Source organism: Armigeres subalbatus, chromosome 3 (assembly GCF_024139115.2).
Source record: "Armigeres subalbatus isolate Guangzhou_Male chromosome 3, GZ_Asu_2, whole genome shotgun sequence".
Taxonomy (NCBI): Eukaryota; Metazoa; Arthropoda; class Insecta; order Diptera; family Culicidae; genus Armigeres; species Armigeres subalbatus.
The window spans coordinates 87,867,918-87,894,860 of NC_085141.1; the positions used below are offsets into that span (position 1 = coordinate 87,867,918).

Consider the following 26,943-nt stretch of genomic DNA (forward strand, 5'->3'; position numbering starts at 1 on the left):
CCCTGAAACTCGAACTACGCACATCACCCGATCCATCGTCGCTTTGATCAACCGTGTCAGTTTATCCGGAAATCCGTTTTCGTGCATTAGCATCGCGAAACGTCTCATAAAATGCCAAACTGACAGTTTTTCCCATTATAAGAAAAATAAGAAAAAGAAATTGATTTTTTTTTTGTAGAATATCTTCACCTGTCATAAGACTAGTCCAGCACCACTCCATTCAACTCCACTCAAAAGCAGTCCCTACAGATACGTATTCCGGCCCCAACTGCAACACCGTCCTCAGTGTCTCGTACAAGACATCGAAAACGGCCCCACAGTCGAGATCGAAACACACATCTGTAATGACTACAACGTGATAGAGTAGAAATAAGCGGAATTGCGCTAACCACGTTCCATCCCTTGTGTGGGGCGCTTAAAAATAGTTAACGATTTGAAAATGTGTTTACCTACCTGTATGTGCAACAATCTGTTAAACATCTTACCCGATATAATACCAAATCCAACGAAACTAACTCTCACTATATAAAGTTTTTTTTAAATAAGGACTGTATCGAAAATAAGTTATCCACTTTCAAAGTATTACTACTCAGAATCTCATGAAGGTTTTTGTTTGTTTTAACCTGCATTCGATGTATTCATATGTTAAGTTTCAAATCAAAATTTGTTTGTTTGTTGAAAATTTGTTGTTTCCGATGTACCGCAAATTGAAAGTGATGTTGAAATTTGAGTTTTGGACACATGGCTCCGTAAGAAAGGCATCGAGATGGATATTTTGACCAAGCGTTTTGCTATCCACCCCCAAAGGTAAAAATTCATGGCCAACAAGCTTGGGGAATACTACACGTTCGCCAACCTGTCGGAAAAGGAAGAAAATCAATATTAAGTAACCGAAATTCGGACCAGCAAGTAATCATGTTATAAAACTAGGTAATTTTATGCCAATTTGTGACCAGGAAGAAAAATGCTTGAATAAATGTTGGAATAATGCAATATTTATTCAATATTATATTTTTTCATAAAACTTAACAAACGGAATTAACATATATTGCTAGACAAATTTTAATAAATTTTTAAAATTCATCCTATTTTATTCGAATAAAATAATGTGGATAACTTATTTTCGATACAGTCCTTATCATAATTGCGGGGAGAATGAACTTTGACATCTCAGAGAATTATTAAAGGTGGAATATAAAAACTTAGTATGGGAAGTGACAATGTATCAAATGGCAAGTAAGCTGGTTCCATTAATGACATACCTTTAAAGCAGGAATATTTAAATATAAGGAACCTATCTAAATGAATTTGTTGGATCTTGGCTATTTTTTTCCAGTGCTAAAACACGTATTCATGGTAGGAAAGCTGCTTGTTTCCTATTTTGACATATGAGTCGTGGAAGTGACTTTAAAACGAAAGTTATACTACAGTAATAATAACATCAACGTTAATATATCCACAACTAGCAAACCACTATAATACTCTTATAACATGATCACGTAGTAACACTTAGAATACGAAAAAGACCCAATAATATATTTTTTAAGCGATTCGAAAATTATTGACAGAAAACCGACAGTCAACCGTTCGCGGCAAAGCCTACTCCACCAATCTGATCGCGATGGAAGCACAAATGCAAGAAAAACTGGACAAAATTGCAAAGCTAGAGGAGACTCTGAAGGAGAAGGAATCTGCGGAGGAAAAGCTAAGTCGAGCGTAGCAATCAAAAATAAGACAGAATCAGCGAAATATTAGATCAGAGATGCAAAAATTCAAAAATTGGAACCACAAGTTGAGCATATTAAAAAAAAAACACTTCGGCAAACGTTTAGAATCATCGAGCAAAGAAGCCGATCCTAGCTAACCAACAACAACATAACTCAACCGTCTAAGACGAGTTAAGTAACTCCATTTAATTCCACCAATTATTTTCGATATCTTTGCAGATACGTATTTCGACCACAACTATGTGGACGTCTTCAGTGTCTAGTACTTGACTCGACTTACAAATCAATACAAATCAACAAGTACTAGACACTGAAGACGACCACACAGTTGTGGTCGAAATACGTATCTGCAAAGATATCGAAATTATTGGTGGAATTAAATGGAGTTACTTAACTCGTCTTAGTCGGTTGAATACATTCCACTAAAAAGAGCTTAAAATATTTTTTCTGAACAACATAACTATCAACAGCACCAAGATCAGTCAAGGATGTCACCGCCTCCCAAAAAGGTCACAACCAACACAAGTAGTCACAACATCAGAAAAACTTTCACAGCAGGTTGCAGATTTGTCCGACTCTGAGACGGTGAACACAGAAAGAATTTCTAATCACAAACCTGGATCATCACGCCGTCAATAATAAGTCAAAGCCGAACAACTGTCTCGCAACCAACAACCCCATGGACACTAACATCACACGCTGGTTTGGGGCGTGGGAAAGTGCAGAAACCACCCCCACTTCCAAGAGAAGCGCTACAGGTAGGGGAATCTATCCAGGACGCATTACCCAACCAGTATTTTCAATATGCTCAGAAGCCTTCTTTTATGTAGCTCGTGAGCCACTTTCAAGGGGCTTTGAAGTCTCCCTTCAAGATGCCTGGAAGCCTCCCTTTCAAGATGCTCGGAAGCCTCCCTTCAAAATTCCCTGGTACCCTCCTTTAAAGAGGCTTGGAAGCTGTTTTCAAAACGTGCGAATGCCTACTTTCAAGAGGCTCGGAAGGGTCCTTTCAAGAGGCTTTTAAGTCTCCTTCCAAGAGGCTCGGAAGCTTCCCTTCAAGAGGCACGAAATTCATCTGCCAAGAGCCTTAGAAGCGTACTTTCAAGATGCTCAGAAGCCTTCTTTTAAGTAGCTCGTAGGGGGGCGCTTTAAAGGGGCTTTGAAGCCTCAATATAAATATGCACGGAAGCCTCCTTTCAAGAGACTCGTAAGCTTCCTTTCAAGAGTCTCGTATGCCTTCATTCGAGAGGCTCGGAAGCTTCTCTTCAAAAGCCACGAAATTTTTCTGTTTCCAAGAGGCTTAGAAACGTACTTTCAACAGGCTTAGAAGCCTCCTTTAAGTGACTCGAAACCCGCTTTCAAGAGGCTCTGAAGCCTCGCTTCAAGAGGATCGAAACCCTTCTATGAAGATCCTCTGAGGTCCCCTTTCAAATGATCGAAAGCCGCCTTCCAAGAGGCTTGGAAGCCTCCCTGCAAGAGAATCGGAAGCCTTTTTTTCAAGAGGCTCGGGAGCTTCCATTGGAGAGGCTCAGAAGCCTCCTTATGATAGGCTTGAAAGCCTCTCTTCAAGATGCTCGGAAGTCTCCAATAGACAAAAATGAAAGGAGAAAAGAAGCCTTTTAATTTTTTTTTTAAATTTTTTTTTTAAATTTAAATTGACTTTTAATTGGAAAATTTCAGATAACTTAATGGAGAGTCATATGTCCCGTTAGTTTTCAGGTCCGTTTTTCATAAATCTTATCTCCGCTTATTTTCATTTATAGCAAAAAAATAGGGGGTATCTCAATTAATGCAAAAGTTCGAAGGGATACCTCTCAAGAAGAAGGTTGAGAACCGCTGTTCTATGGCAAAGTAAAGCTTATTTTATGGAAGGTGAAACTTATAGTTTTTATTCATTTAGAAAACATTTTAACTTTTTTTATCAAATTAATGCTTTAAGAAAATAAAACAATGAGTTCTACGCTATAAATTAGTTGTCTAATAAAGGGAGATCACTGCAGTGATAATAAAAATGCCCCAATATTCCCCGGGTGCTCATAATGCCCCCAGGTCCCCTACCCGAGCAAAGTTTGATATCAAATTGAAATCAAAATTTACTATCAAGATGTCAATTATTTGATTACTCCAGTTGATCTCGTTTTGTATGGATTAACGGTTAACGCAGCAGAAATGAGAGCATATTTTCACACTGTAAAATCATATTGAAAACAAATTCTGCCGTGTATACTCCCGGTCATAAGTTTGGGTTTATCCAATAAAATAATGTGCTATATCAAATATCTACGGGGGTCCCGTAGCGTAGTTGGCTACATGTTCGCCTTACAAGCGGATGGTCATGGGTTCGATTCCCAGCCCCTCCACCAAACGTCAGTCGCCGGATGCGTAGCTCATGCGGTAGCGTATTGGAGACGTCATACCGTACGGCTGCCTGATGACGACTGACAAACTGTTCTTCTCGGAGGCATTCCTCCAACGGACCCGGCTTAATGGCAACCGAACAATGCAACAATCATTGGATGCACGACATGGACAAACGGACACAATGTAGGCTCACGATGACATGGACTGGCAACGACAACATTAATTGAGAAATGGAAATCTAAAAATAGATTCTGTGTGGATTCTGTACGGTAGAAGAATATCACAGTAGATCTCGGCACAGTAGCGGTTAAGTAACACCGAGTGCCTAACAAATAAAGAAAGGAATAAAAAAAATCAAATATCTCAAGTTCATGATACATCTATTTATTTATTTATTTATTTCGTCAACCGACGTAGACTAGTACATATACAATATAGGGGAAATGTTCCGATCTCAATCTCACTGTACATATATCCATCTCATCGCTAAACAAAGAAATACGGTACCGAATTCGTCGCTTCTTTTTGTCAACATGCGTGCTCACTGCTGAAAAAAATCAGAAAAATAATAATCAAACCAAATTCCTTTCCATTGCTTTGTTTTTGATGGGATGGAAATAGGAGCTATGAGATGAAGCGGCGAACCGTTCCCCTACATGTTTTTTCTTTATTTTCTTAATGCTATAAATACGGTATTATAGAGTATAAAAATAAAAATAGTTTGGTTTAGTAGTGTTTAATTTTGCAATTAATGTAAATTTAGATGTGTAGGTTTCGAATTGTGACAAAATATTTTTTTAGGTTCTGCCGAGACATTGTAAAGTCAATAGTTTCGCAATGTTGATTATAGATGGCCATCATCTGATTGAGAGGTCCGAATTTTGCATAACTTATTATCTATCAAATGAGCCCAGAAGATCACTAATCGGCAGGGTTTGCAGAAATCGCTCTCAATAGATAACAAACAACGAAAAAAGAAAGGCAAAAAATGTTCCGAATGGTCCAAAACACAAAATGAGCGAGAACTCAGCGAAAATCATCACTTCTCTGTTCCCCCATTCGCATATCAGTCCCATACCGTTTTTTCGCATACTGACATAATAGCCATCGAATCGCATCTTCCATGTGAAACTTCAAAATAATCCAAATTGAAACTTCATCGTATCTTGCTGAAATTTTGCTGAGTTGCTCATCATTCGATAGATTACCGTGAAGCGATTTAGTTTGATCGAAACATTGTTTATAAACAAAACTATAGTTTTGTGCAATCGAGTCATGAAAATTCATATGATTTATGAAGTACATTATAAATGAACCCCATTAATGCGTTAACTCAAAAGTGACGAAAAGTCAAATGAGACTGTTATGTGAGTGGGGGCAGTGTAGGAGTTGCCTATCCGATTCTGTTGTTTAAGAAAGGGAGTTCGTGGGACCTACGGGAAGAATCCAACGGTGGGGTAATTTTATTTCAGGGTTTCATTATAAAATGGAGCATGTTAAGTCCGACCAAAATGTGGCCAATTATACCTTTATATGCCCAGTAGAATCATGAGGAATATGGAAAGAGGACGGAAGCTATCTGAATTTTATTTGATCAGAAAAAAGTTCAGTATTCGTGCAAGAGTTCTATCATGAAAGAACCAAAGTTAGTTCCCGGTTAGTGGTTATTAGGAGTGCTTCGGGGTCGAAAACATTGTCGGAGGGAAGACGATTATCGCAACATTTTCAGGCAAGGAATATTGATTTATTATTTAGAGGAAGGAATATTGATTAGAGGATTCAGGACCTGAGTTAACTAAACTGATTCCAAGGTCTGTGCCGGAAAGGCCGTGGTCCAGGATTCACCTGGATTATGGCCATGTAACGTAATATGGTACTTGGTAATAATTGACGCGCTAACCAAATGGCCGGAAGTTTTCCCAACTGTAGCAATCACGGCATAATTCATTATTGAGCGATTGATGGATTGTTTAGCTAGCTTTGGGTTACTGGATACAATCATCACCGACAATGGAACTAGATTTAATGCCCAGAGGTTCAAGTCATTTCTTGTCAGCTCCGGATCACCTAACCACCAATGGTGTCGCGTAAAATTTCTTGAGAACATTCAAAGGATCATCAAAAAACGCTTTTGTAGAAAACTAGATATCATCATAAAATTTTGAGTGGTTGTCGTAGCGCGCAGCATTGTTCTTTAAGAACTCCTTCGTCTTTCGCTATGCTCGGTCGGGAAATCGTAACTACCTTATTGACAGTTATACGTTCATTTCTAGGTAACTTACAATAAAAATAAAAACACGTATGAAAAATACCTAATTTAGCACAAACTTTTTTTTTACCATAATCAAAGCTTCATATTTTCGAAATCGGCATTTTCATCTAATATTAAGTGCAATTCCTATTGCCCTTATAATTATCAGATTGGTCCATACATGACTGTTGAGTATGTCACCTTCGGCGCGATCGAAACACCTATTGACAGCAGCTTCTGTTGAGCAGCTTCACTGCTGTATATTGATAAATTTATTAGCATAATCGTATACAATATTTACTTAAGACTACTTACATTTAAGTGCACGAATCGCGGATTACCAAAGGGTAAATGCGTTTCAATTCAACTCGTAACCCATACTGATTGATTCGCATTATCTACATACACTATTGAACAGTGCAGCCAGTTTCACAGACACATTAATCTTCCCCAACAATCTCCCGCCCGTGAAACTGGTAATGAACTGCATCATACAACCTGTCCAATTCACAATTATACATATTCATTCGTTTTAACTAATATAATTCACGCGCGTAATAATTATGGTATATTACCGATATCAATACAAAACAAAATATCAGCTTATTAGCATCCTCCAGGATCGTAAATAATGAACCCTGTGTACACTATCCAAACTTCCACGTTGCGCTTTTCTCTTGCAAATTCGTTGGCCGCATCACATTTGTTTTTATTCGACCTGCCGTTTTGTCGTGTGTTGGTGTTTTTCTGTCCCATTCGTACGTAAGAATAGTTCCACAATCTGCTGCAGTCTTCGACGGTATTCTCCACAATTTTGTCTCGAACAATCCTGGCTTCACGAGAACTGTAAACAATAGGGATACTTGATTCAGGCCACAACGGCCTATAATTTTTAACCGCTTCGGCTCGCAAAGCAATGTGGTGTGGTGCGTTTTCATCATCTGCGGAACTAGGCTCGCTAATTGGCTTTTTTACAGCACTAAATTCTCTTTCGATTTCTCGTCTCTTGGCAGAGAATTGCAACCGCATTTCTTGCAAGGCTCTTTGATATTGATTGTCAATATCAGCCATACTTTGCTGATATTCATTTTCAATTCTCTGCTTTTCATCTTCGTAATATTTTTGCCATGATTCGTTTTGCTCCTCCAACTTTCGAAGGCTACATATTGTAGGCGCCATAGCAGCAAATTCGATAGGTGTTTAAATCATTGAAGATTGTTGAGTATGTCACCTTTGGCGCGATCGAAACACCTATTGACAGCAGCTTCTGTTGAGCAGCTTCAATGCTGTATATTGATAAATTTATTAGCATAATCGTATACAATATTTACTTAAAACTACTTACATTTAAGTGCACGAATCGCGGATTACCAAAGGGTAAATTCGTTTCAATTCAACTCGTAACTCATACTGATTGATTCGCATTAGCTACATACACTATTGAACAGTGCAGCCAGTTTCACAGACCCATTAATCTTCCCCAACAATGACCAAAATTTAAAAACTCCGTATGAAATATACGAAGAACCATTTAATAAAAAAGATTTGACTTTGACTTTCTAAGTTTTGTTGTTTTACCGTTAACACCTTTTCATTGGAATTTGATTATCATAGTTTTCCAGTTTTTTTATCATTACATTTTTTCTCCAAAACGCAACAGAAATAAGATCAATATATGGTTGCTTGATAATTGATTTATACGAGTATCTACGGTTAAATTCTTGAAATTGGGCAATTGGGCACACTTGGGTAATAAACTAAAAATCCATTATGGTAAATATATCCATTGATAGTCACAATAATAGTAGGTATAAATAACATGTACTTTTATCGGCCACCTTTTGGTGCTTCCGTCGGAGTCATACAGGCGTGTACCTTCCGTGCTGAGCGTTCCCACGCTTCATATTAACCGATACCCACCGACGCGTTCGCACCTTTTCGAACATTTCTATTTATTTACCTCCTCAGTAAACCATTAACCTTATTTCGAAGAGCCATGGCGTAATACCACCGGTGGTAATACGCTATATGGTTGTATCTACTTGCACTTGCTGACCAACCAGTTTTGTTTTATTTACCGTTTATTGCATCTTCATCTCACTCACCTACTGGTAGTAGTACTGCTGCTTGGGGTTTGATTTCCTTGACTAGTTACAGCCGCAGCAACAGGTGGTTGTTCGGTTGTGCTACTGTTATTATTGTTATCGTCGGCTTCTATTGACGAAGTAGTTGCTACATCTGCTGCCGGCAATTTACTTTTGCCAGTAGTTATCACTTTTGTTGGCGGTGTGCCGCTATCGATTTTAGTAACAGTACTATCATCACCTGTTTCGTCTTGTCTTGGTGCCCTACTTAAACTGCCGGTAGTAGCCTTGTAAGGTGACTTCGATTCAACGACAGACGCCGCTGCCGTTGGGGGCGGTTTCGGGGGTGGATCAACAGCACTTTCCTCGGGTGTAGGGTTTGTAGCGCTTCCTTGCGGTACCGAATCGGATGGAGGCTGTACAGGATGGTGGTAATGATTATAGTCGTTTGGATTTTCGCCGGCTGCTGGCGGTGCAAGCTGGATTGCACTATCGGAAAATTTTAAAGCCTTACGAGCGGCTGGTGGCCTGTAGATCCCTACGGCGGAAAACTTCGCGGCTGACGGTGGAGATGACGCCAAAGGCGTACCTGTGAGAAATGAGAGAATTAAAAAAATATTATCTTTCAGTGATATGGAAATGCTAATATCATCTTCCAAACTTGGACGTACATGTTCAAGATGGCATTAGAGGCGAAAGTATAGAATTGATAGTTCCGTTAGGATACGGCAGGCATGAAGAATGTTTTTATAGAAGTCGTTTTGAAAGCGAGCGGAGGGCAATATTTGTGATGGCACATATCACACGACCTTCCTTCTGCCAAGCTCCCGTATGAAGGGGGAGGGAAGAATATCAGTGTGGAAACTGATATATCTCCACTGGCAAAAGGAAGGTGGTTTGACTTGCTCATATGCCATCGCGTGCGGAAGGATTTGCTATTATGTATTATCTTTCAGGATAGAGAGACTTACTGATAAGAGTTTTGCAGTTACATCGAAATAGGTACAGTCACTATCAAAATTGAGCGAACAGCATGGATTAGATGAATATTATTCGAAAATTCCAAAGAAAATTTAATGGTTGGCTCGGTAGTTTTTAATGCATTTCAATATTCATCCCTTCCTTCAATGTATGCGTACATAAAATGGTTGAATTTTTTCTCTAAAGTCCATTTATTTGAAAATAATCTCAAAATATGCCTATTAGATGTGACAAAATTGAGCGTACAGCGAATTTTTTTCTATAAAATTTCTTATTATAAACACGATCAATGTATTTTAATATTGATTTTTCATGATTATATTTATAATAATAAACATCCGCTACTTAAACATTCAATGTTTTGAAATTAAACCATGTTTTAATCAAAATGGCGAACAAGTAAGATGTATAAACAATGCTATTTAACAATTCAATGCTGCTGGGCAAAAAAAGATGCTTTAAGATATGGATTTCACCGGCATCGTGTCTTATATATGATAGATAATCGAAATCGAGCGAGACATACGATAAATTTGGGATAATTTAGTCGGCAAATGATGAAAACAGACGTAAACATACAGAGAAAACGACAAATGTTCGGAATGGCATATTTCAAATTAAGTATAACTTTATTTAAAAGTCGATGTTTAGGTAGCTTATAAGCACAGGACACTCGTTAATAATAATATCAATAAAAGAGCAGCACACGGATACATTATAAGATGTCATTTTATATTTGAAGACTCAGTCACCGTAGGAACAAATTTGGTTGAATCATTTCAATTCACCAAGATATCATTAAATAAGCTGCCGAACTCTTAAAAAAGTTTATTTTTACTCGCCACATGGAAATCATCCAATTGTATACCTTATGGTAACAGATCGTGGAGTTTAATCCAAATTTAATTATGAAATTACGATTTCAAGCTATCTTTTCAATATTCAATCAGAAGTGCTCTACGGGGTTGAAAAGCTGTTTTTATGTTCGGTACCTTAACATGCACCTTGTACTTTTCGAATTTGACTGTGAATGATTGGATTCAATCATATTACTCTTAATGAAAGACCTGAGACAAAAAACGAGCTTTAAAACAAATTTAAGTTAAAGACATACTAAATTTTAATTATGTCATTCCTAACATTTGTCGTTTTCTCTGTATGTTTACATCTGTTTTCATCATTTACCGACTAAATTTTCCGAAATTAATCGTATGTCTCACTCGATTTCGATTATCTATCATATATAAGATACGATGCCGGTGAAACATACAAATTAAAGCATCTATTTTGCCCAGCAGCACTGAATTGTTAAATAGCAATGTTCTTACCTCTCACTTGTTCGCCATTTTGACCAAAACATGGTTTAATTTCAACATTGAAATGTTTAATTGAATGTTTAAGTAGCGGATGATTATTATTATACATATAATCATGAAAAAACAATATTCAAATACATTAATCGTGTTTATAATAAGAAATTTTATACAATAAAAATGCCGTACGCTCAATTTTGTCACATCTAATCGGCGTATTTTGAGATTATTTTCAAATAAATAAACTTTAAAGAAAAAATTTCAACAATTTTATGTACGCATACATTGAAGGAAGGGATGAATATTGAAATGCATCAAAAACCGAGCCAACCATTTAATTTCCTTTGAAATTTTCGAATGTAGTCAACTAATCCATACTGTACGCTCAATTTTGAGATTGACTGTATGTATTGTTTTTGCCTCGCAGATGTTTGTTATCGTTACATACATTCGTAATTAGTGTTGGTAAAATCATTTACAATGCTCAATCATCGAACCCTCCTGTGCGAGCAAACTCGTTCGCGAATTTGAAGGAATTCATCACGGCTAAGTTTTCATGCTAGGGTAAAATGCCCAATAGTGGACCCCCTAGTAGACCCCTAATAACAATCTCTGCATCTCCTCTTCACGATACATGCATGTTTTTTTTTTTTTTTTTTTTTTTTCCAAGTAACCGGTTTCGAAATTTGAGCGTTTGAAAAATTTCTACCCGTCGAATCTGGGATCCGATTGGAATTTCCCGTCATCAATTTTGCACGGGAATTCAAAACTTTTTTGCGTGAAGGGCATTCCCAGAAATTGGATATATGATTGCCCCACAGTTTGCGCACTTAAATTTATTGGAATCTTCTCTCACAGGACATGCGTCCTTGGCGTGAGAGGTTCCACCACAAATCATGCATTTAGCATCCATGTGACAATGTTTGGTTCCATGACCCCACTTTTGGCACTTACGGCACTGGGTGGGGTTTTGAAATTTCCCCAGGCCTGCGGAAATGTTCCCATGTAACACGGACATGAGACATAATACAGGCCTTTTCCAAACTTTTCATATTATTTAGTTCACTTTTGTTAAAATGAACTAAATAAAATTCTTGAGAAATGCCCCTCTGGGAAGTACCAGAATGGGATTTCTTTTTCATCTTAATTACTTGGACTGGTGAAAATCCAAGTAATTGAGAAATTTCAATTTTAATCTCATCCAGTGATTTGTCATCACTGGGGAGACCTTTCAAGACGACTTTGAACAATCGCTCAGTTTTGTCGTCGTATGTGAAGAATTTATGGCGCTTCTCAGTTAAATAGTGAAGAAGACGTTTGCGATCGTCAAAGGATCCCGGCAAAACGCGGCAGTCACCCTTTCTAGCAATCTGAAATGAAACCTTGATCCCCCGAAGGTTACTCAAGATTTCATTCCGAAAGCCAGAAAACTCGGCAACAGATACCACAATTGGCGGAATCCTTTGTTTCTTCGCATGAATCGAATCACCTGGGCTAAAGGTAGATTCGATTTGCTCAATTTCATCATTAATCAAATCGAACTGATTGCTCAGTTCGATTGGAGAAGAATTATTTCCGATATTAGAGTTAGAAGGAATATCTGAATTCTCCAGCTTCCTTCTATTTTTTCCGCGCTTTGGCAGGACGGTCTTAAAACCTTGTTTCTTTGAAGGAAGTGGAGAATTCAAAGACTCCCCCTTCCTCTTGTTTTTATTAATGCTCATGGCTGAGTGTGGAGACGTGACCTTCTAAGAGGTTTTTTCCCAGAACGGTGTCCCTGCAGGATTACCACCGCTTGTCGGAATTTTACTTCCGCAAACGGGTCCAACGTAAAACGAAGGCACGGGTCCTTGCAAAGATCGTAACGGGATCAGTGGGTACAAATAGCGCTAAGAAGCACCGTTGAAATTAAAATAGCTTCGGGTAGTATTAAAAACTTCCTTCCGCAAAGAGAGAAAGAACCGCACAGCACGAAAGCACGATGCGGTCTGACACGATACATGCATAAAACACCCAAATACACGACGTTATTCGTTGAAATTAACATTTTAAAGTCTAACTGAATTCGCCCTATAATAGACCCCCTGGGGGTCCATAATAGGAACTTGCTTCCCTATAACTGACACTTCATTTGATTTTCATGTCCCGTTTCAGGACGTTCTTTTTCCCTATTATGGACCCCCCAAAATATTCTTATTGTGGACACTCTTGTGTTTATTTTCTAGAGAGAATTGTAAAAAATCATCTAATTTTACTTTCCATAGCATTTCCAATGCATGTAACCAAATCATAGGGCTGTAAGGTAGGTTCTCCCGATGGAATTTCATAGCAAAATGTTTACATTGTGCTGTAATAATGGAAAAATGGCTGGAGGGTCCACTATTGGTTTGGGGTCCACTATTGGGCACTTTACCCTAAATCGTTTCATGTCAAATCATTTCGCTCTAAAAAGCGTTCAAAATTAATTTAGGGCACTTTATTGTTTACACACGCAAGAGTGTCCATGCATTGTTCTATGCGCGCACATCAATTTACTGCTTTGGAACAAAACAAAATACAAAAGAAACCCACTTAGTGGTAGTTAGGCTGCAAAGGAAGGAGCGCCCAACAGAGCTCTGGTCCCCACAAGTTCCTATCTCACGCTTCCACGGGTCGTCCGATGACAAAAGACCACCAGCTAAGGGTTGTGTACTAAGCTGGTAGTGCAGCCTGGGCAGAGCGTCTGTTCACCAGGAGGTGCAGCTCAAACAGCGTCTGCCTGGTACCCAGCGGCTGATTAACGAAATGCTATAGGTAACGCGACCCCGATAAGGTAGCTTACTGAAGCATCTGAAATACCACGGAAAATGGAGAAAAAAAAGTAGAATGTTATTGGTCGGAAACGAAATAAGGACTATGATTGGAAACTCAGTACCTCCCAAGTAACATTTTTAGTTTTATAACGCTCTTGAAGACCATTATTTACTCTACAAGAGTGCCTTAAAACCATTATAAAACCAAAATGTTACTGGGGCTGGAATGTCAGGTAACCCTAAAGTAACCTGGACGAGTGAGTCCTTCTGGCTCGTGAACTGCAGAAAGTCCGATGGCCTAGATCCGGAGAACGTGAATTCAGAGCTGTGGACCCCACGACCAACACCAACACTATAATATCTAGCACAGCGGCTGCGGAAAAACAGAGCCTGGAGTTGGATTCGTAGTGACGGGCAAGAAGATGAAGCTAGTGATGTGCTGGAAACACATTCGCGAACGAATCTGTGTGATGAGGATAGGGGCAAATTCTTCAATTACAGCCTAATAAGCGTATACGCACCGACAAACGATAAATCCGACGACGTGAAGGACACGTTTTATGAATGTCTTATTGAAGCCTGTGGAGAGTGCCCAAAGCATGACGTGAAAACTGTTATCGGAGACGCTAACGATAGTCCATGTTCTTGTGGATGGGCACCATTTCTCAGATGTTATCGATGTGTGGACATTCAGAGGTCCGAACATTGACTCTGATCACTACCTCGTTGTCATTAAAATTCGATCACGGTTGTCAACTGTATCGAACGAAAGATCACAGCGAACGATGCTTTACAATATCCAGCGATTGTCGGCGGAAGGAGTATCGGCTGAGTACCACCAGAAGCTCGACGAACGGATAAGTACAATCAACGTTAGCGACAACATCAACGATCTATGGGAGTTGATCCATGGAGCGGTGAGCACAACAGCACGAGAAGTGGTAGGCACTGCACAGAGGCGACCCAGGAAGGGTGTGAAGTGTCAGAGAGTGACAGACGAGAAGAACGTTACCAGAAGCCGGATGTTGATGTCGGGTACCCGATCGAATAGAGATCGGTACAAGGGAGCAAGAGCAGCCGAAAAACGAACCCACCGCAGGAAGAAGAAAGAATATGAAGAACAAGTGTTTAGCGAGGCGTAGGAAAAAATGGAGCAGAACGATATGCGGAGGTTTTATGAGTCTGTCAATGGCGTGTGGAGGAAGACAGCGCCATCTCCCGTCATGTGCAACGACCAAGAAGGGAATTTGTTGACAGATAAAATCGAAGTGGCTGCCAGGTGGAAGCAACACTTCGAGACTTTGTAGAATAGAAAAAGTGACGGTGCATCGGCGAACAGAATGAATATTAGCGATCAAGGACAAACAGTGGAGTCGCCTACACTAGATGAGGTTAGAAAAGCTCTTAAAGAGTTGAAAAACAATAAGGCTGCGGGGAAGGACCAGCTCGCAGCTGAACGTCTCAAACATGGCAGTGAGCAGCTTTATGAAGTTCTGCACCATATTATGTCGAAAATATGGGAAGACGAGGAAATACCTGCTAGCCTCATTTGCCCTCTCTTTGAGAAAGGGCACAGGCTGGAGTGCGCCAATTACCGAGGAATAGCCCTCCTTAATTCGGCGTACAACATTATGTCCCGTATTCGCGTATTGAGACCACTTAGAGAGTCCTTCGTCGGCGAATACCAAGCAGGTTTTCGTAAGGGCCAATCAACGATGGATCAAATGTTTACCCTGAAATCCATGATAAATTCCGGGAGTACAACTTGCAGAAACATCATCTGTTTATTGATTTCAAGGCGGCGTACGATTCTGTGAAACGGAATGGATTATGGCAAATTATGCTTGAACATGGTTTTCCGGCGAAACTGATACGGCTGATTCGTATAACGTTGGACGGATCGAAATCAAGTGTAAGGGTTGCGGATGAAATATCGACGTTATTTGTTACCGAAAAACAGGGTGATGCACTCTCGAATCTACTGCTCAATATAGCGTTCGAGGGAGCGATTAGGAGAGCTGGTGTGCAAAAAAGCGGTACCATTATCACAAAATCACATATGCTCCTGGGATTTGCGGACGATATCGATATTATCGGAATTGATCGCCGTGCAGTGGAAGAGGCTTTTGTGCCTTTTAAGAGGGAGACAGCGAGGATTGGACTCACGATCAATACCAGCAAAACGAAGTACATGGTCGCTGGCAATCAACATGGGTTCATTAGTGGTGGTGGTAGCGAAATGGTGCTGGATGGTGAAAAATTTGAAGTGGTAGAAAAATTTGTATATCTTGGAACATTAGTGACGTGCGATCATGATGTTAGCCGCGAGGTGAAAGCGCGTATTGCAGCTGCAAATAGGGCTTATTACGGACTTCGTAGCCAGCTTAAGTCCCGTAGTCTGCAAACGAAAACAAAACTCGCGCTGTATACCACTCTGATTCTTCCGGTAGCTTTATACGGCCATGAAACATGGACGTTAAAGGAGGCTGATCGGAGAGCTTTCGGAGTGTTTGAGCGTAAGGTGCTGCGGACAATATTCGGCGGTAAACAGGAGAACGGTATCTGGCGGCGTCGCATGAATCACTTTGTATATCCACAGTCAAGCGAGCACACATTGTTTTCACATTCTGATGGCTTTTCGCAAACGTGACCTTGTTGTGTAGGGGTTATCACGCCTATATAGAGAGTAGGAGGTTGAGGGTTCGAGTCCCTCCGAGACACGTGGATTCTTTTTCGCAAATGTCATATCAATTTGGCCATATGTGCACATGTGCTGTGCATTGATGATTGATGATCTGAAAACTCAGATGTGAATATATACATTATGTGGAAGATTTTGATTTGAAAAATGTACAGGGTCCGGCAATTGAACTGCTTCATAAGCGAGTAAAAGCAATATAATACAAAATACGTATTGGGAATAAGTTCTACAAAACGTTGTCGAACCGTGGGCACGTCCTTATTTTGATACCAGGGGTTGGGTCTTACGACAGGATTAGACGCCGGCTCAAAAAGTGAAGAAACCCCAAATAAGGGGTTTTCAGGGTGTTCGCGCCCAAAGTTAATCACCTCAAAATCCCACATCCCATCCTACTAATTACGAGTCGACCGCGGGTGTTTCGGTCCCCTTCCTACTAACAACCATGTTTTGAAAATGAACACGCACTCCTCATCCAAACGGCAATTTATAGCTTGCATGCTTGGCTCGCGAAGTCCCGTTAGCGGAAGGTCCCGGTATGAAGCTGACGTCACCAGCAAGGACAAAGAAGAAGAAGAAGCCTAAGACGAGAGCACCGACAGCAATGACGACTTGGCAACATGACGCACGCTGATTGGCCGACCTATCAGGAAGCAGATTCCATTCAGTAACATGTATAAAAGAAATGTGCATTCGCTCAAGAGCATTCAGTTTGTTGTGAACTATCACGTACAATACATCTTTATTTTAAATAGAAACCGCTTTCTTATTCCTGGACAAGCCAAACCAAATAGCCTTTCTCAAGGCTTCAAGAGTTAAGAAATAATTTTCTTAGTCGCTATCGTACGGACTTGGAGGCCCTTCAGCCGAAGGGCGTTGATACAGTCCACATTCCAACCGAGCTAACTGGGTGGCTCATTCCAGGCATCCTTCAGAGGGAAGGTGCCGCTGTCGAGGTTAAGATACCGACAATTCCCCGCTAATCGTCCGTGATCGGACACAGGGGTCATTTGGAGCTAAGAGCGGCCAGCGAATTAGCCGGACATAAACCCTATGAATTTGACTATCAGGATTATGTTGGAGGCCGCAGCTGCTCTGAAACATCAAGATTTCGTGTAAGTCCTGAAGTGACATCTGGTGGCCTCTTGTACACAAGAGCACATGCGGGCCTAGTTCGATGCGTTCCTCAATCGTCTGCGACGAGTGGTTCAGCTCAATGACAAAAAAGATGAACTTTACCCATGAACTTTCAAAAAGTGATATGTTTACTTGTGAAACTGAGTGAAACGGAAATGAAACATTTTTGTTTTGATCAATTTGCCTGTTTATTCTAAAGAAGCACTTCAATAGCCGGACCCTGTATTTGGAGTTTTTCCCTTTCCTTTCCCTTCGATGGGACTCGAACCTACAACCTCTTGTTCGATTCCCGGAGCCGGTATGGGCTATTTTCGTTTTGGAAGTTATCTCGACTTCCCTTGGCATTAAAGTGTCATCGTGTTAGCCTCATGATATACGAATGCACAGAAAATCAATTTTTCTTGGATGCGCTTGCAAAACAAGCGACAAAAGAGAACTAACGACAAAGCTTTGTTTTTGCCGGAGATAATAATGACAAAGATCCGTTTTTTTGTCAGCAATAAAAAAGAAGACAATTTTGTTGCTGACTTTTCATCCCGTTATTTTGCATTATCTCTACAGCAAATGTCGGTTTCAAGCTATCATAACTTCTGCTTTTATGTAAATATTTTAGAATCTAACCATGATTACAAATTTAGCATCGTATTCTCGGAAATATCAGTGCATGCAAGGCAAATGATTCTTGTCATATTGTGTTTGGGTTCTGATAAAGGCTTGTTGTGAGGTGCGTTTGTCAGTAACAAACTCTGTTGACGACAAATGGTATGCACAAATGATAACTTGGCTTAGAAATCTCGCGGGTAATAACTGTGGATGGAAGTACTGATTGAACACTAAACAGCGAGGCAACAATGCCCCAGTTGGGGATGTAATACCAATAAGAAGAAGAAGAACATCGTTGTGAGTTTTGCTAAAAAGTCAATTTGTCAAGTCAAGTTACATAAGAATTTTTGTTTGGCAGCGTGCTCCAACAGATCAAAATTGTTGTGCGGCACTAGAGCGTAAGCGTGCTGGCTGAGGACTACTGGATTGACATAATCGAAATTGCACAGATACCTTAAAAATTTAGTAGATAAAAAAATACACCCGATTCTGTTTTCACACGGATTTTTTTTTATACGGCCGTGTAAAAAAAATCCCATACCAAATTTTTGGAAAGTTGCTCCATTCGTCGAGAAATCGTAAGACTTTTTTTACACGGATTTTCGAATTTTGAACTGAAAACTTTTTTTCACACGGAACGATTCCCCGTGTAAAAAAAAATCGGGTGTACTGACAAATAGGGGGAATGACGGCTTTGGTAGGTTTTGTTCTATTATTTTCAGAGGGGTTTTTTATGACTGATTATGCTCAAATTTGGCCTGAACATTCTTTGAATATCAAAGAATATGGTGACCAAATTTCATAAAATTCGGTCGACAAAAACCCCCTGCCAATAATAGAACAAAACCTGCCAAAGCCGTCTTTTCCCCTATGAACAGAGCTATAGATTCGAAATAATTGTATTGTCGCTTGTGAATTTTTCAAATTGTTTCGAATCACGAATCGAAACAGAGGCTAACTACAATGAGTCATCTACTAAACTTCAATCATATTCGTAAGCACAAACTTTATGTTGCCTTATCATTAACCACCTCAACATACTCGGCAATCATCCATCGTGGATCGTATCACGTCCGCACGAGCCACTCGCATAATAAACCAACGTGCACCGAACACCCAAGAAGAAAAAACGTGGTGTGAGTAACAGATCCGACGTCATTTGAAGGCCGCTTCGCGCGATCGGTATGCTTGATGTTTCCAACTTGGAACAGATCAACCACGGGAACCGCAAAACGGATGCCGAAATACACCATTTATTGTGTTCACACTGTCGATCGATTGTTGGAGGTTGCGAAGACCTTGAGAAACACGCATACGAGATCCACAAAACTGACAGCAACGATCATTGCATCCATCGAATGGATTTCCACTCTCCAGTTGGAATTTCCAGCACCGGGCCGGGCTTGCCTTTGAGATTTACTGCTGTTGCTATGGAATCATCTCTTCATCGAGCCGGGCTTCAACAGAAATAAGAAAAAGAAAACCAACGAAAGTGGTTTAAGGTCACCACTTAAATGGCATGCCGTCAACCGGTCATCGGTCTCAAGCGCCGAGCAGGCAGCGAATAAGCGGTCTCGGCACGGCCGCTGTAGATCATTCGCTCGTTGATTGAACAGCGTGCGCGACAAGAAAGGTGAACAAGCCATGAGTATGGATTTACTAGTTTGTTTTGATTTTGATTTTCGGTGGTGGTAATTTGTTTCTATGGATTTGACATTCGCTTAGGTAACGTCAAGTTCAACCGGAGGGAGCATTTGCATAGTGATTGGCTCGTGGAACTGGATGTGAATGTTAAAATCTAACGACCGCACGGTCATTCACGGTACACTAGTCGTTAATGACAAACGGCTACGAACGGTGGAAATGTAGATCAAGTTCAGATTTAATGATCAACGAAGGAATTTTTATGAGAAGGTATTCGTTTAACGGTGATTTGACCATGAAGTTAGAAAGCTTCAGCTTCATATGCTAAGGCATATACAGTGGTATCCCTCGAAACCAATTTTTCCGGTGTTTGGTAAATTTTGGACTACCGAACTGTTTGGTAGTTTAAAAATAAACCAAAAATTCAAATATTTATAAATTTATTCCGAAATACAGCAGGTCTTTTAATTTCAAGCCCTTTTATTGCTAAACGCTCAGTTTTGTCTACCGCCATCGGGGGTGACAATTGGTCTGAGATGTGAGAATGGGTCATCGCTCACACCAGCAGCTTGGAGGTCGTAGAGCAAAATCGTTCAAAAGGGTCTCTTATATTTAAGTCTTCTTGCCCTCAGATACATACAATCCATTCTACAAGCATTCTAAGTAGTTGAAACAGTGACCCATTCTCACTCCTATTTGACCCATTGTTACCGCCGACGACGGTACTACATTGATTTTTTCATTTGCAACGGTCAATTGATTTTTTACCGACTAAGTCAACAGTCCAAAAACGACGAGCTCGATGGTCTAGTGGCTGCCGCTTCTGCCTTATAAGCAGGAGGTCGTGGGTTCAAATCCAGGCTCGTCCCTTTCCTACTTTGAATTTCTATCTTAGTTCTTTCTGTGTTTCACGTTCTACCAAAACGATTCCTACTGTTATAACCTCCCACACAATCCCAAAACTTCTCGTGGCACCTATGAGAGGTCGTAGAGTTCTCTGCATCTTTCTTAAGTAGGTGTCCAACTAACCATCCTTCCCCTTCCTCAGTATTCGCAAGGACGTGGCCAGGACAGATCTCGACTATTGGAGAGTGCATTACTTAGTGATTAGTCCCAAATCAACATCTGTGGTAACGGATGAAAGTGATGCTACTCTCATACAATAGTCTTGGCTTGTACCACCTACGAATTTGTGCGAAATGCTCAATGCTAATGCTAACTAAGTCAACAGTCCAAAAACCTAGTATTTTTTTCTGTATACCAAAATGCCCAAAAGCCGTTTTACATACAGAATTACCAACATAAGAAATCTATACCTTGGCTGCTCGAGGCTAGATCTTATTGAAAACATATTTTTTGGCGCGAAATGGATCTTTAAAAAACGAGCAATGGGTAATGTTATGAACATAACCACGAGTAGACGTAGGACTTATATATACGTAATGTATTTACATTCAACTTTTGAATTTCTGGGGTTTGATAATAGGTATTGATTTTGGAAACAACAAGCTGTGTAGAATTATTAGCAATTTGTGTATTCAAACTCTCAGGAAATAAAACTAATAAATAAAAACATAATCAGATATCAGAACAGCCGTGAACTCCGAGCGATGCGATGGACGATCGCATCAATCGCAACCGACACCACTGCATCCGACCATCATCAAGCATAGAATGACAAAAATATATGGCCACTTCTTTCATGCATATTCTCCTGCTGGCGACTGCATGCTGTGTACGTAAACACAGCGAAAGAATGGGGAAAAATAATACTGGCAGACCCACCGACCGGCAGGGTAGCTCTCCCGCTGGCGACTGTACGCAAACACAGCGAACAAACGAAAAAAAAAATGCGCGAGCAAAAAGCACGTCAGTACGCGCTGCTGTCACAAACTGAAATGACACACACACGGCAGGCACAGCTTCTTTTATATACAAAGAAAATATTGCGGTGGACCTGAAGGCCCGTGGGATACTGCATTCTGTGTTAGGAATGCACGGGATTGGTTATGTATGTAATTGTTATTGGCTTTGACAAGAAATGAAAATTTCAATAGCTAATCGTTAATAATCTAAAGTTTCAATAAAATTGACAAATTGCTGGAGAGTGTCCGAGTCGATCTTCAAAATCTTCGAAATCTTCAAAATCCACCGAAAGATAAAGGCGCTAGTAACGTTCGAAATCTTCCCTTCCAGCGTTACGATTTCTCGATTTGGATTTCCAAAAATCTAAATGACACCCAGTATAGTAAAGAAAAACGTAAGTCCTACGTCAAAAGCTTTGAGAGCGCAGTTCTTTACCATTCGATCAAGTAGGAGCCAACGCTTCTATATAGCTTTTTAAAGCATTGAATTTCAATTATTTATCATCGATAATTGTTGAAAAGTTTAGAAATAGGTAAACCAACCAATCCCATCGCAGGTACAGAAAATTGAGTAAATTCCGGGTTTGGCTACAATCCTAAGTTCAATCAAACGAGATTTTTCGGAAAGCGGACACATCAGTGTTGCATCGAAGGCCCCGGTAGCGGTCACAGCAGAATACCATCAGCATCGGTGATAGCCTTCCAGAGGTTACTGCTGATAGTTCAACCTCAACGAAGGCGTCTGCTGCAGTTTAGCGGTAAATCATCGTGTGCAGCAGCACTCAAGTGATATTTTCTCGCAAGTATCGGACTAATGGTTGACTGCGGTTGAGTTAGTAATTTGAAAAACGCATGATCAAGAAATCAATATTCGACGCACTCGCAACAAGCCTTTATCAGAACCCGAAAACAATATGACAAGAATCATTTACCTCTCATGCTCTGATATTTCCTAGAATACGATGATATTTTTGTAATCAGAGTAAGATTCTCGAATATTTCCATAGAAGCAGAAACTACGATAGCATGAAACCGAAATGTGCTGTAGAGATAATGCAAAATAATGGAATGAAAAATTAGCAATAAATTGTCTTTTATTTGTTGTTGACGACATTTTTTGGATCTTTGTCATTATTATCTCCGACAATATTTGTCGTTGGTTCTCTTTTGTCGCTTGTATTGCATGCGCATCCAAGAAAAGAAGATTCCCTGCGCATGAATCAAAGTAAATCGATGCTTTTCAGGGCCAACAATGAGTAAATCGGACAGGAAATATCTAAGAAAAATCCTAATTGGAAGGTGAAGGCACCTTTTGTGATTTTGTGAAACAACATCGAGTGGTGATTTTTGGCAGCAGCACTGAAATGGAGAACCTCGCATGCTGTTAGTGATTGCAATAACGCATTATTAAAATAAATCGCTTCTTTTCAGGATCACCATTTTATACAGAAGATGATTTTATTTGCCGTATTTAAATTTTACGATTCGATGAAATATTTCTTGCAAAAATCTGACTCGTTTTGATGCTGTTAGTGAGTGGAAAGGACCATTATTGGAAATAAATCGATCCTTTTCAGCGCCACTTTTGTATACAACAGAAAATTAAAGGGTGAAGAATTTACTACACTACACTACACAGATGTGTCTGCAGAAAATTCGAAAGCGTCGGTATCGGTCCCATCGGCGGCTGTGGTGGAAATACCAGAACAGCTGGAAAGTGTTTTAAATTAAAAATGACCGAACATTTTAAAAATGTTTTTTCTTTATTTATTGAAATTTTACTCTTTGCGCTTCTCCTGAGTTTGTCGTTGCGATTTAATAAGCTAGATCCTATTTATGTTTGTTGAAATGTTGTTCAGAATTGTTGTATCGCTACCGGCGCGAACATTGCTATCAATTTTTAAAACGAGTCAGAATGTTGCGATAAAACTTTACTTGAGCATCAAATTCAAATACGGAACAACAAATTTTATTCTGGGTAAAATGGTAGTCTTGAAAAGTGCCGATTTTTTTAATGCGCTCTTGCAATCACCAACACCAAGCGAGGTAAATTTACTTGAGTGCTGCTGCCAAAAATCACAACTCGATGATTTGTCACAAAATAACAAAATTCAGATTCATTTCGTTCCCTCCGAATGTTGAGATTTTTGGCCCTGATAGTGTATCTTTCCAATCACGACGAACTCTAGTGGCTACCGCTTCTGCCTTATAAGCAGGAGGTCGTGGGTTCAATTCCAGGCTCGTACATTTCCTACTTTGTATTTCTATCTTCGTTCTTTCTGTGTTTCACGTTCTACCAAAACGATTCCTACTGCTATAACCTTCCACATAATTCCAAAAACCTCCCGTGGCACCTATGAGAGGTCGTAGAGTTCTCTGCATCTTTCTTAAGTAGGTGTCCAACTAACCATCCTTCCCCTTCCTCAGCATTCGCAAGGACGTGGTCAGGACAGATCTCGACTATTGGATAGTGCATTGCTTCCATCTAAGTGGTAGTGATTAGTCCCAAATCATTATCTGTGGTAACGGATGTAAGTGATGCTACTCTCGTACAATAGTCTTGGCTTGTGCCACCTACGAATTTGTGCGATTTGCTCAATGCTAATGCTAATGCTAATGCTAATGATAGTGTATCTTTCCAGTCACTAACTTAACAACAGCCAACCATCAGTCCAAAACTCGCGAGAAATTTTCAATCAAATGCTGCTGTTGGCCAATAACACACGATGATTTAACACTAAACTAAGCAGACGCCATCGTTGGGGTGAAGTTCGGCACGCAGATATAAAATTTCTGCATCAATCATGCCGACGACTCCTACCGATGCCAATGCAGGGATAGTTCTCCGGAGCGCTGGGGCCTCGGCAAAGGCGTTGGTCGTCGGCGTGGATACTGCAGAAAATTGACACTCAACGTGGGAGTCTGTTACGATGTTACATTGCAAATGATCGTGTGGCCGTCATGAACATTGTGATAAATCATGAGTGGCCATTGTCGGTAGCAATTCATGCAGGATTGGGACAGTTTTTTGGTTGCTCTTAATAGTTGTCTTAATAGAGTCGACGATAGCAATAATGATAGCGTCGGTAGCGGTGATGGCCGTCGGCGATGATTGCGACAGAAAATTTATTCGCCGCGGTAGCGACTGTAGCAATTCAACGGTAGAAGGTTAACTTTCTCGGTTTAAAAAACTGTTGTCTCCCTTTTACTTCCACCAATTCGAATTAGTGGAAGTAAAAGGAAGACAACAGTTTTTTAAACCGTGTAACATTTCCCCTAAGACGCTCGCAAATAATTATTAATTAACTTTCTAGCAAAATTCAGACATTTAGTTATTGTTAATGATCGGAAAAGCCCTTTATTCTCTCTATATATAAAAGTTAGTTTACGTTTCCTATGATGCAATATAACTCACGAGTGGGTGGACCGATTAGTAAGATTTGAAAAGATAGAACATTTCACTGGGAAAGTTGAACAAATATATAAATAGTACGTTTTCCAAAATTCTGAAGAAAACCATTAAGGTGAAAATGTCCAGCATCCGAATAAATTAAACCTTGCGTTTTCAGAGGCCCCAATCTAGATAAAGAAGCAACGAATAAATGGCATCTTCTTATTTTGCCTTTGCTGCGTCGCAGTAAGCGTAAAATAAGATGATGACCAGCGATGCCAGAACTACGGAAATTTCCGTAGATTTACGGAATTGAGTGATTTCTACGGATCTACGGATCCGTAGGTAAAAACTACGGAAATTTAAAAATTTCTGCGGAAATCTACGGATTTTTATTTAAAAAGTGCACTTTTAATTTCAATTGGAGTATCTGTGATATTTAACTGATTTTTACCTCATTTAATTCTAACTACCTAGTGCTATAAATATAGATCACACAGATGAGAAAATGAAATTTTCCTAGATGTAATCCTGACGTAATTCTCGAATAAATATCTGGAAAAACTAGGCATTCCATTAGACCTCCCATCGCAAATTCTTTCAAAAATCCCTTCAGGAATTCATCTGGAAGTTCCACAAGGAATTCTTTTAGAAACTTCTTCCAAAATTTCTTTAGAAATTTTCTCAGAAATTCCTTTAAGAATACTTTTAGACAATCCGTTCGGGGTTTTCTTTGGAAAATCTTTCTAAAAATCATTTGTAAATTCCTTCAGAAATACTTTCGGGAGCTCCACTAGGAGTTCCAAATAATTTCCATTGAACATTCTTGCATCCTTTCAACATCCTTTGTGAATTTTTCCAGAAAATTCTTCGAAAGATTCTGGGGGAAATCCTCTGAAAATTCTAAGAAATCCATATAAAACTCCCTAAGGTTTTCTAAAATAAATATGCTGGAGGCAGTTCTGAAGAAAGTTCTAAAAGAATTTCCAAATTATTAGACTTTCAAATGAATATCTGGAGGAAATTCCCAAGAATACTCAGGATTTATTTTTGGAGTAATGTCGTGAGGGTTCTCCAAAGAAATTTCTGGAGGAGAACTCTTAGCTGAATATCCAAAGAATTCTTGAAGAAATTTAACCTTCCCCCTCGCATCGTTGTAAAAAGTACAACACCTCCGAAAAAAGCTCGCGTGTCGTTTATAACAGAGGCGGAACTGCGTGACCGATCCAGGACCATGCGAGTCCCGGAAGGTTAAGAATTTCGAAAATTGTTTTACAAAAATCTTTTCGAAATTCCTTTTGTAATTCATTCGGATATTCATAGAATTTCGTCTTAACATTTTTTCATCCATTCCTAAAAAAATCATTTCTATTTGGAGGGAATTCAGCTGGATAAATTTCAGAAAAAAATATAATTTTCGCTGTAGCGATTGCTCTGGGAATTAATGAAATTATTTCTTAAGGAATTCCTGTAGGAATTTCTGAAAATGTTACAGAAGGCCCTTTTGGAAGATTTCCGTTAAAAATCCTTAGAATTTCTGAACGAATTTCCAGAAGAATTCCTTGCGGAATTTGGTTTTCCTATAGAAATTTCCGAAGAAATTTTCGGAAGTTAGTGAATTCATTTGCGGAGAATTTTTTAAAAGAAGTCTTGTTGGAATTTTAAAATGAATTCCTGGAATAATTTTCAATGAAATACTTAAATTCCGAAGGAATTCTTTTAAAAAAAGTTGAAGGTAGAAATATGTGTATGGCTTACCGAATTAATTCATGGGAGTATTGCATATAGAATTATTTCAAATATTTCCTGGAAAACTTTCCGAAGCATTTCTGGATAAATTTAAATTTATGAAATAACACCAGGATGAATATTCCAAGAATTTTTTCGAGGAATTTTTGCACCAAATATGGATTATAATGTCGATATTTTAGGGGATTTTCTTGGTTTATATCTTAATTTCAGCGTCAAAATAGGGTTTTGTTTAACTTCTGTACTGGCCAAATTATGAATGAACTAATTACGTCAAAGTTACTGGCGAACGAACATTATCACAACCCTGGCACCGCCAGTACTTATTTACAATGGTCGAAATGATCTCC

General features: G+C 39.5%; 1 protein-coding gene across 1 annotated transcript in view; it reads right to left on the reverse strand.

Moving 5' to 3' along the window:
- The window catches only part of LOC134224552 (uncharacterized protein DDB_G0290587-like), a 115,296-nt gene that overhangs the window by 17,790 nt on the left and 70,563 nt on the right, over positions 1-26,943 (reverse strand). The window contains 1 exon segment of the mRNA XM_062703940.1: positions 8,442-9,009. Coding sequence (XP_062559924.1) covers positions 8,442-9,009 — 568 coding nt within the window.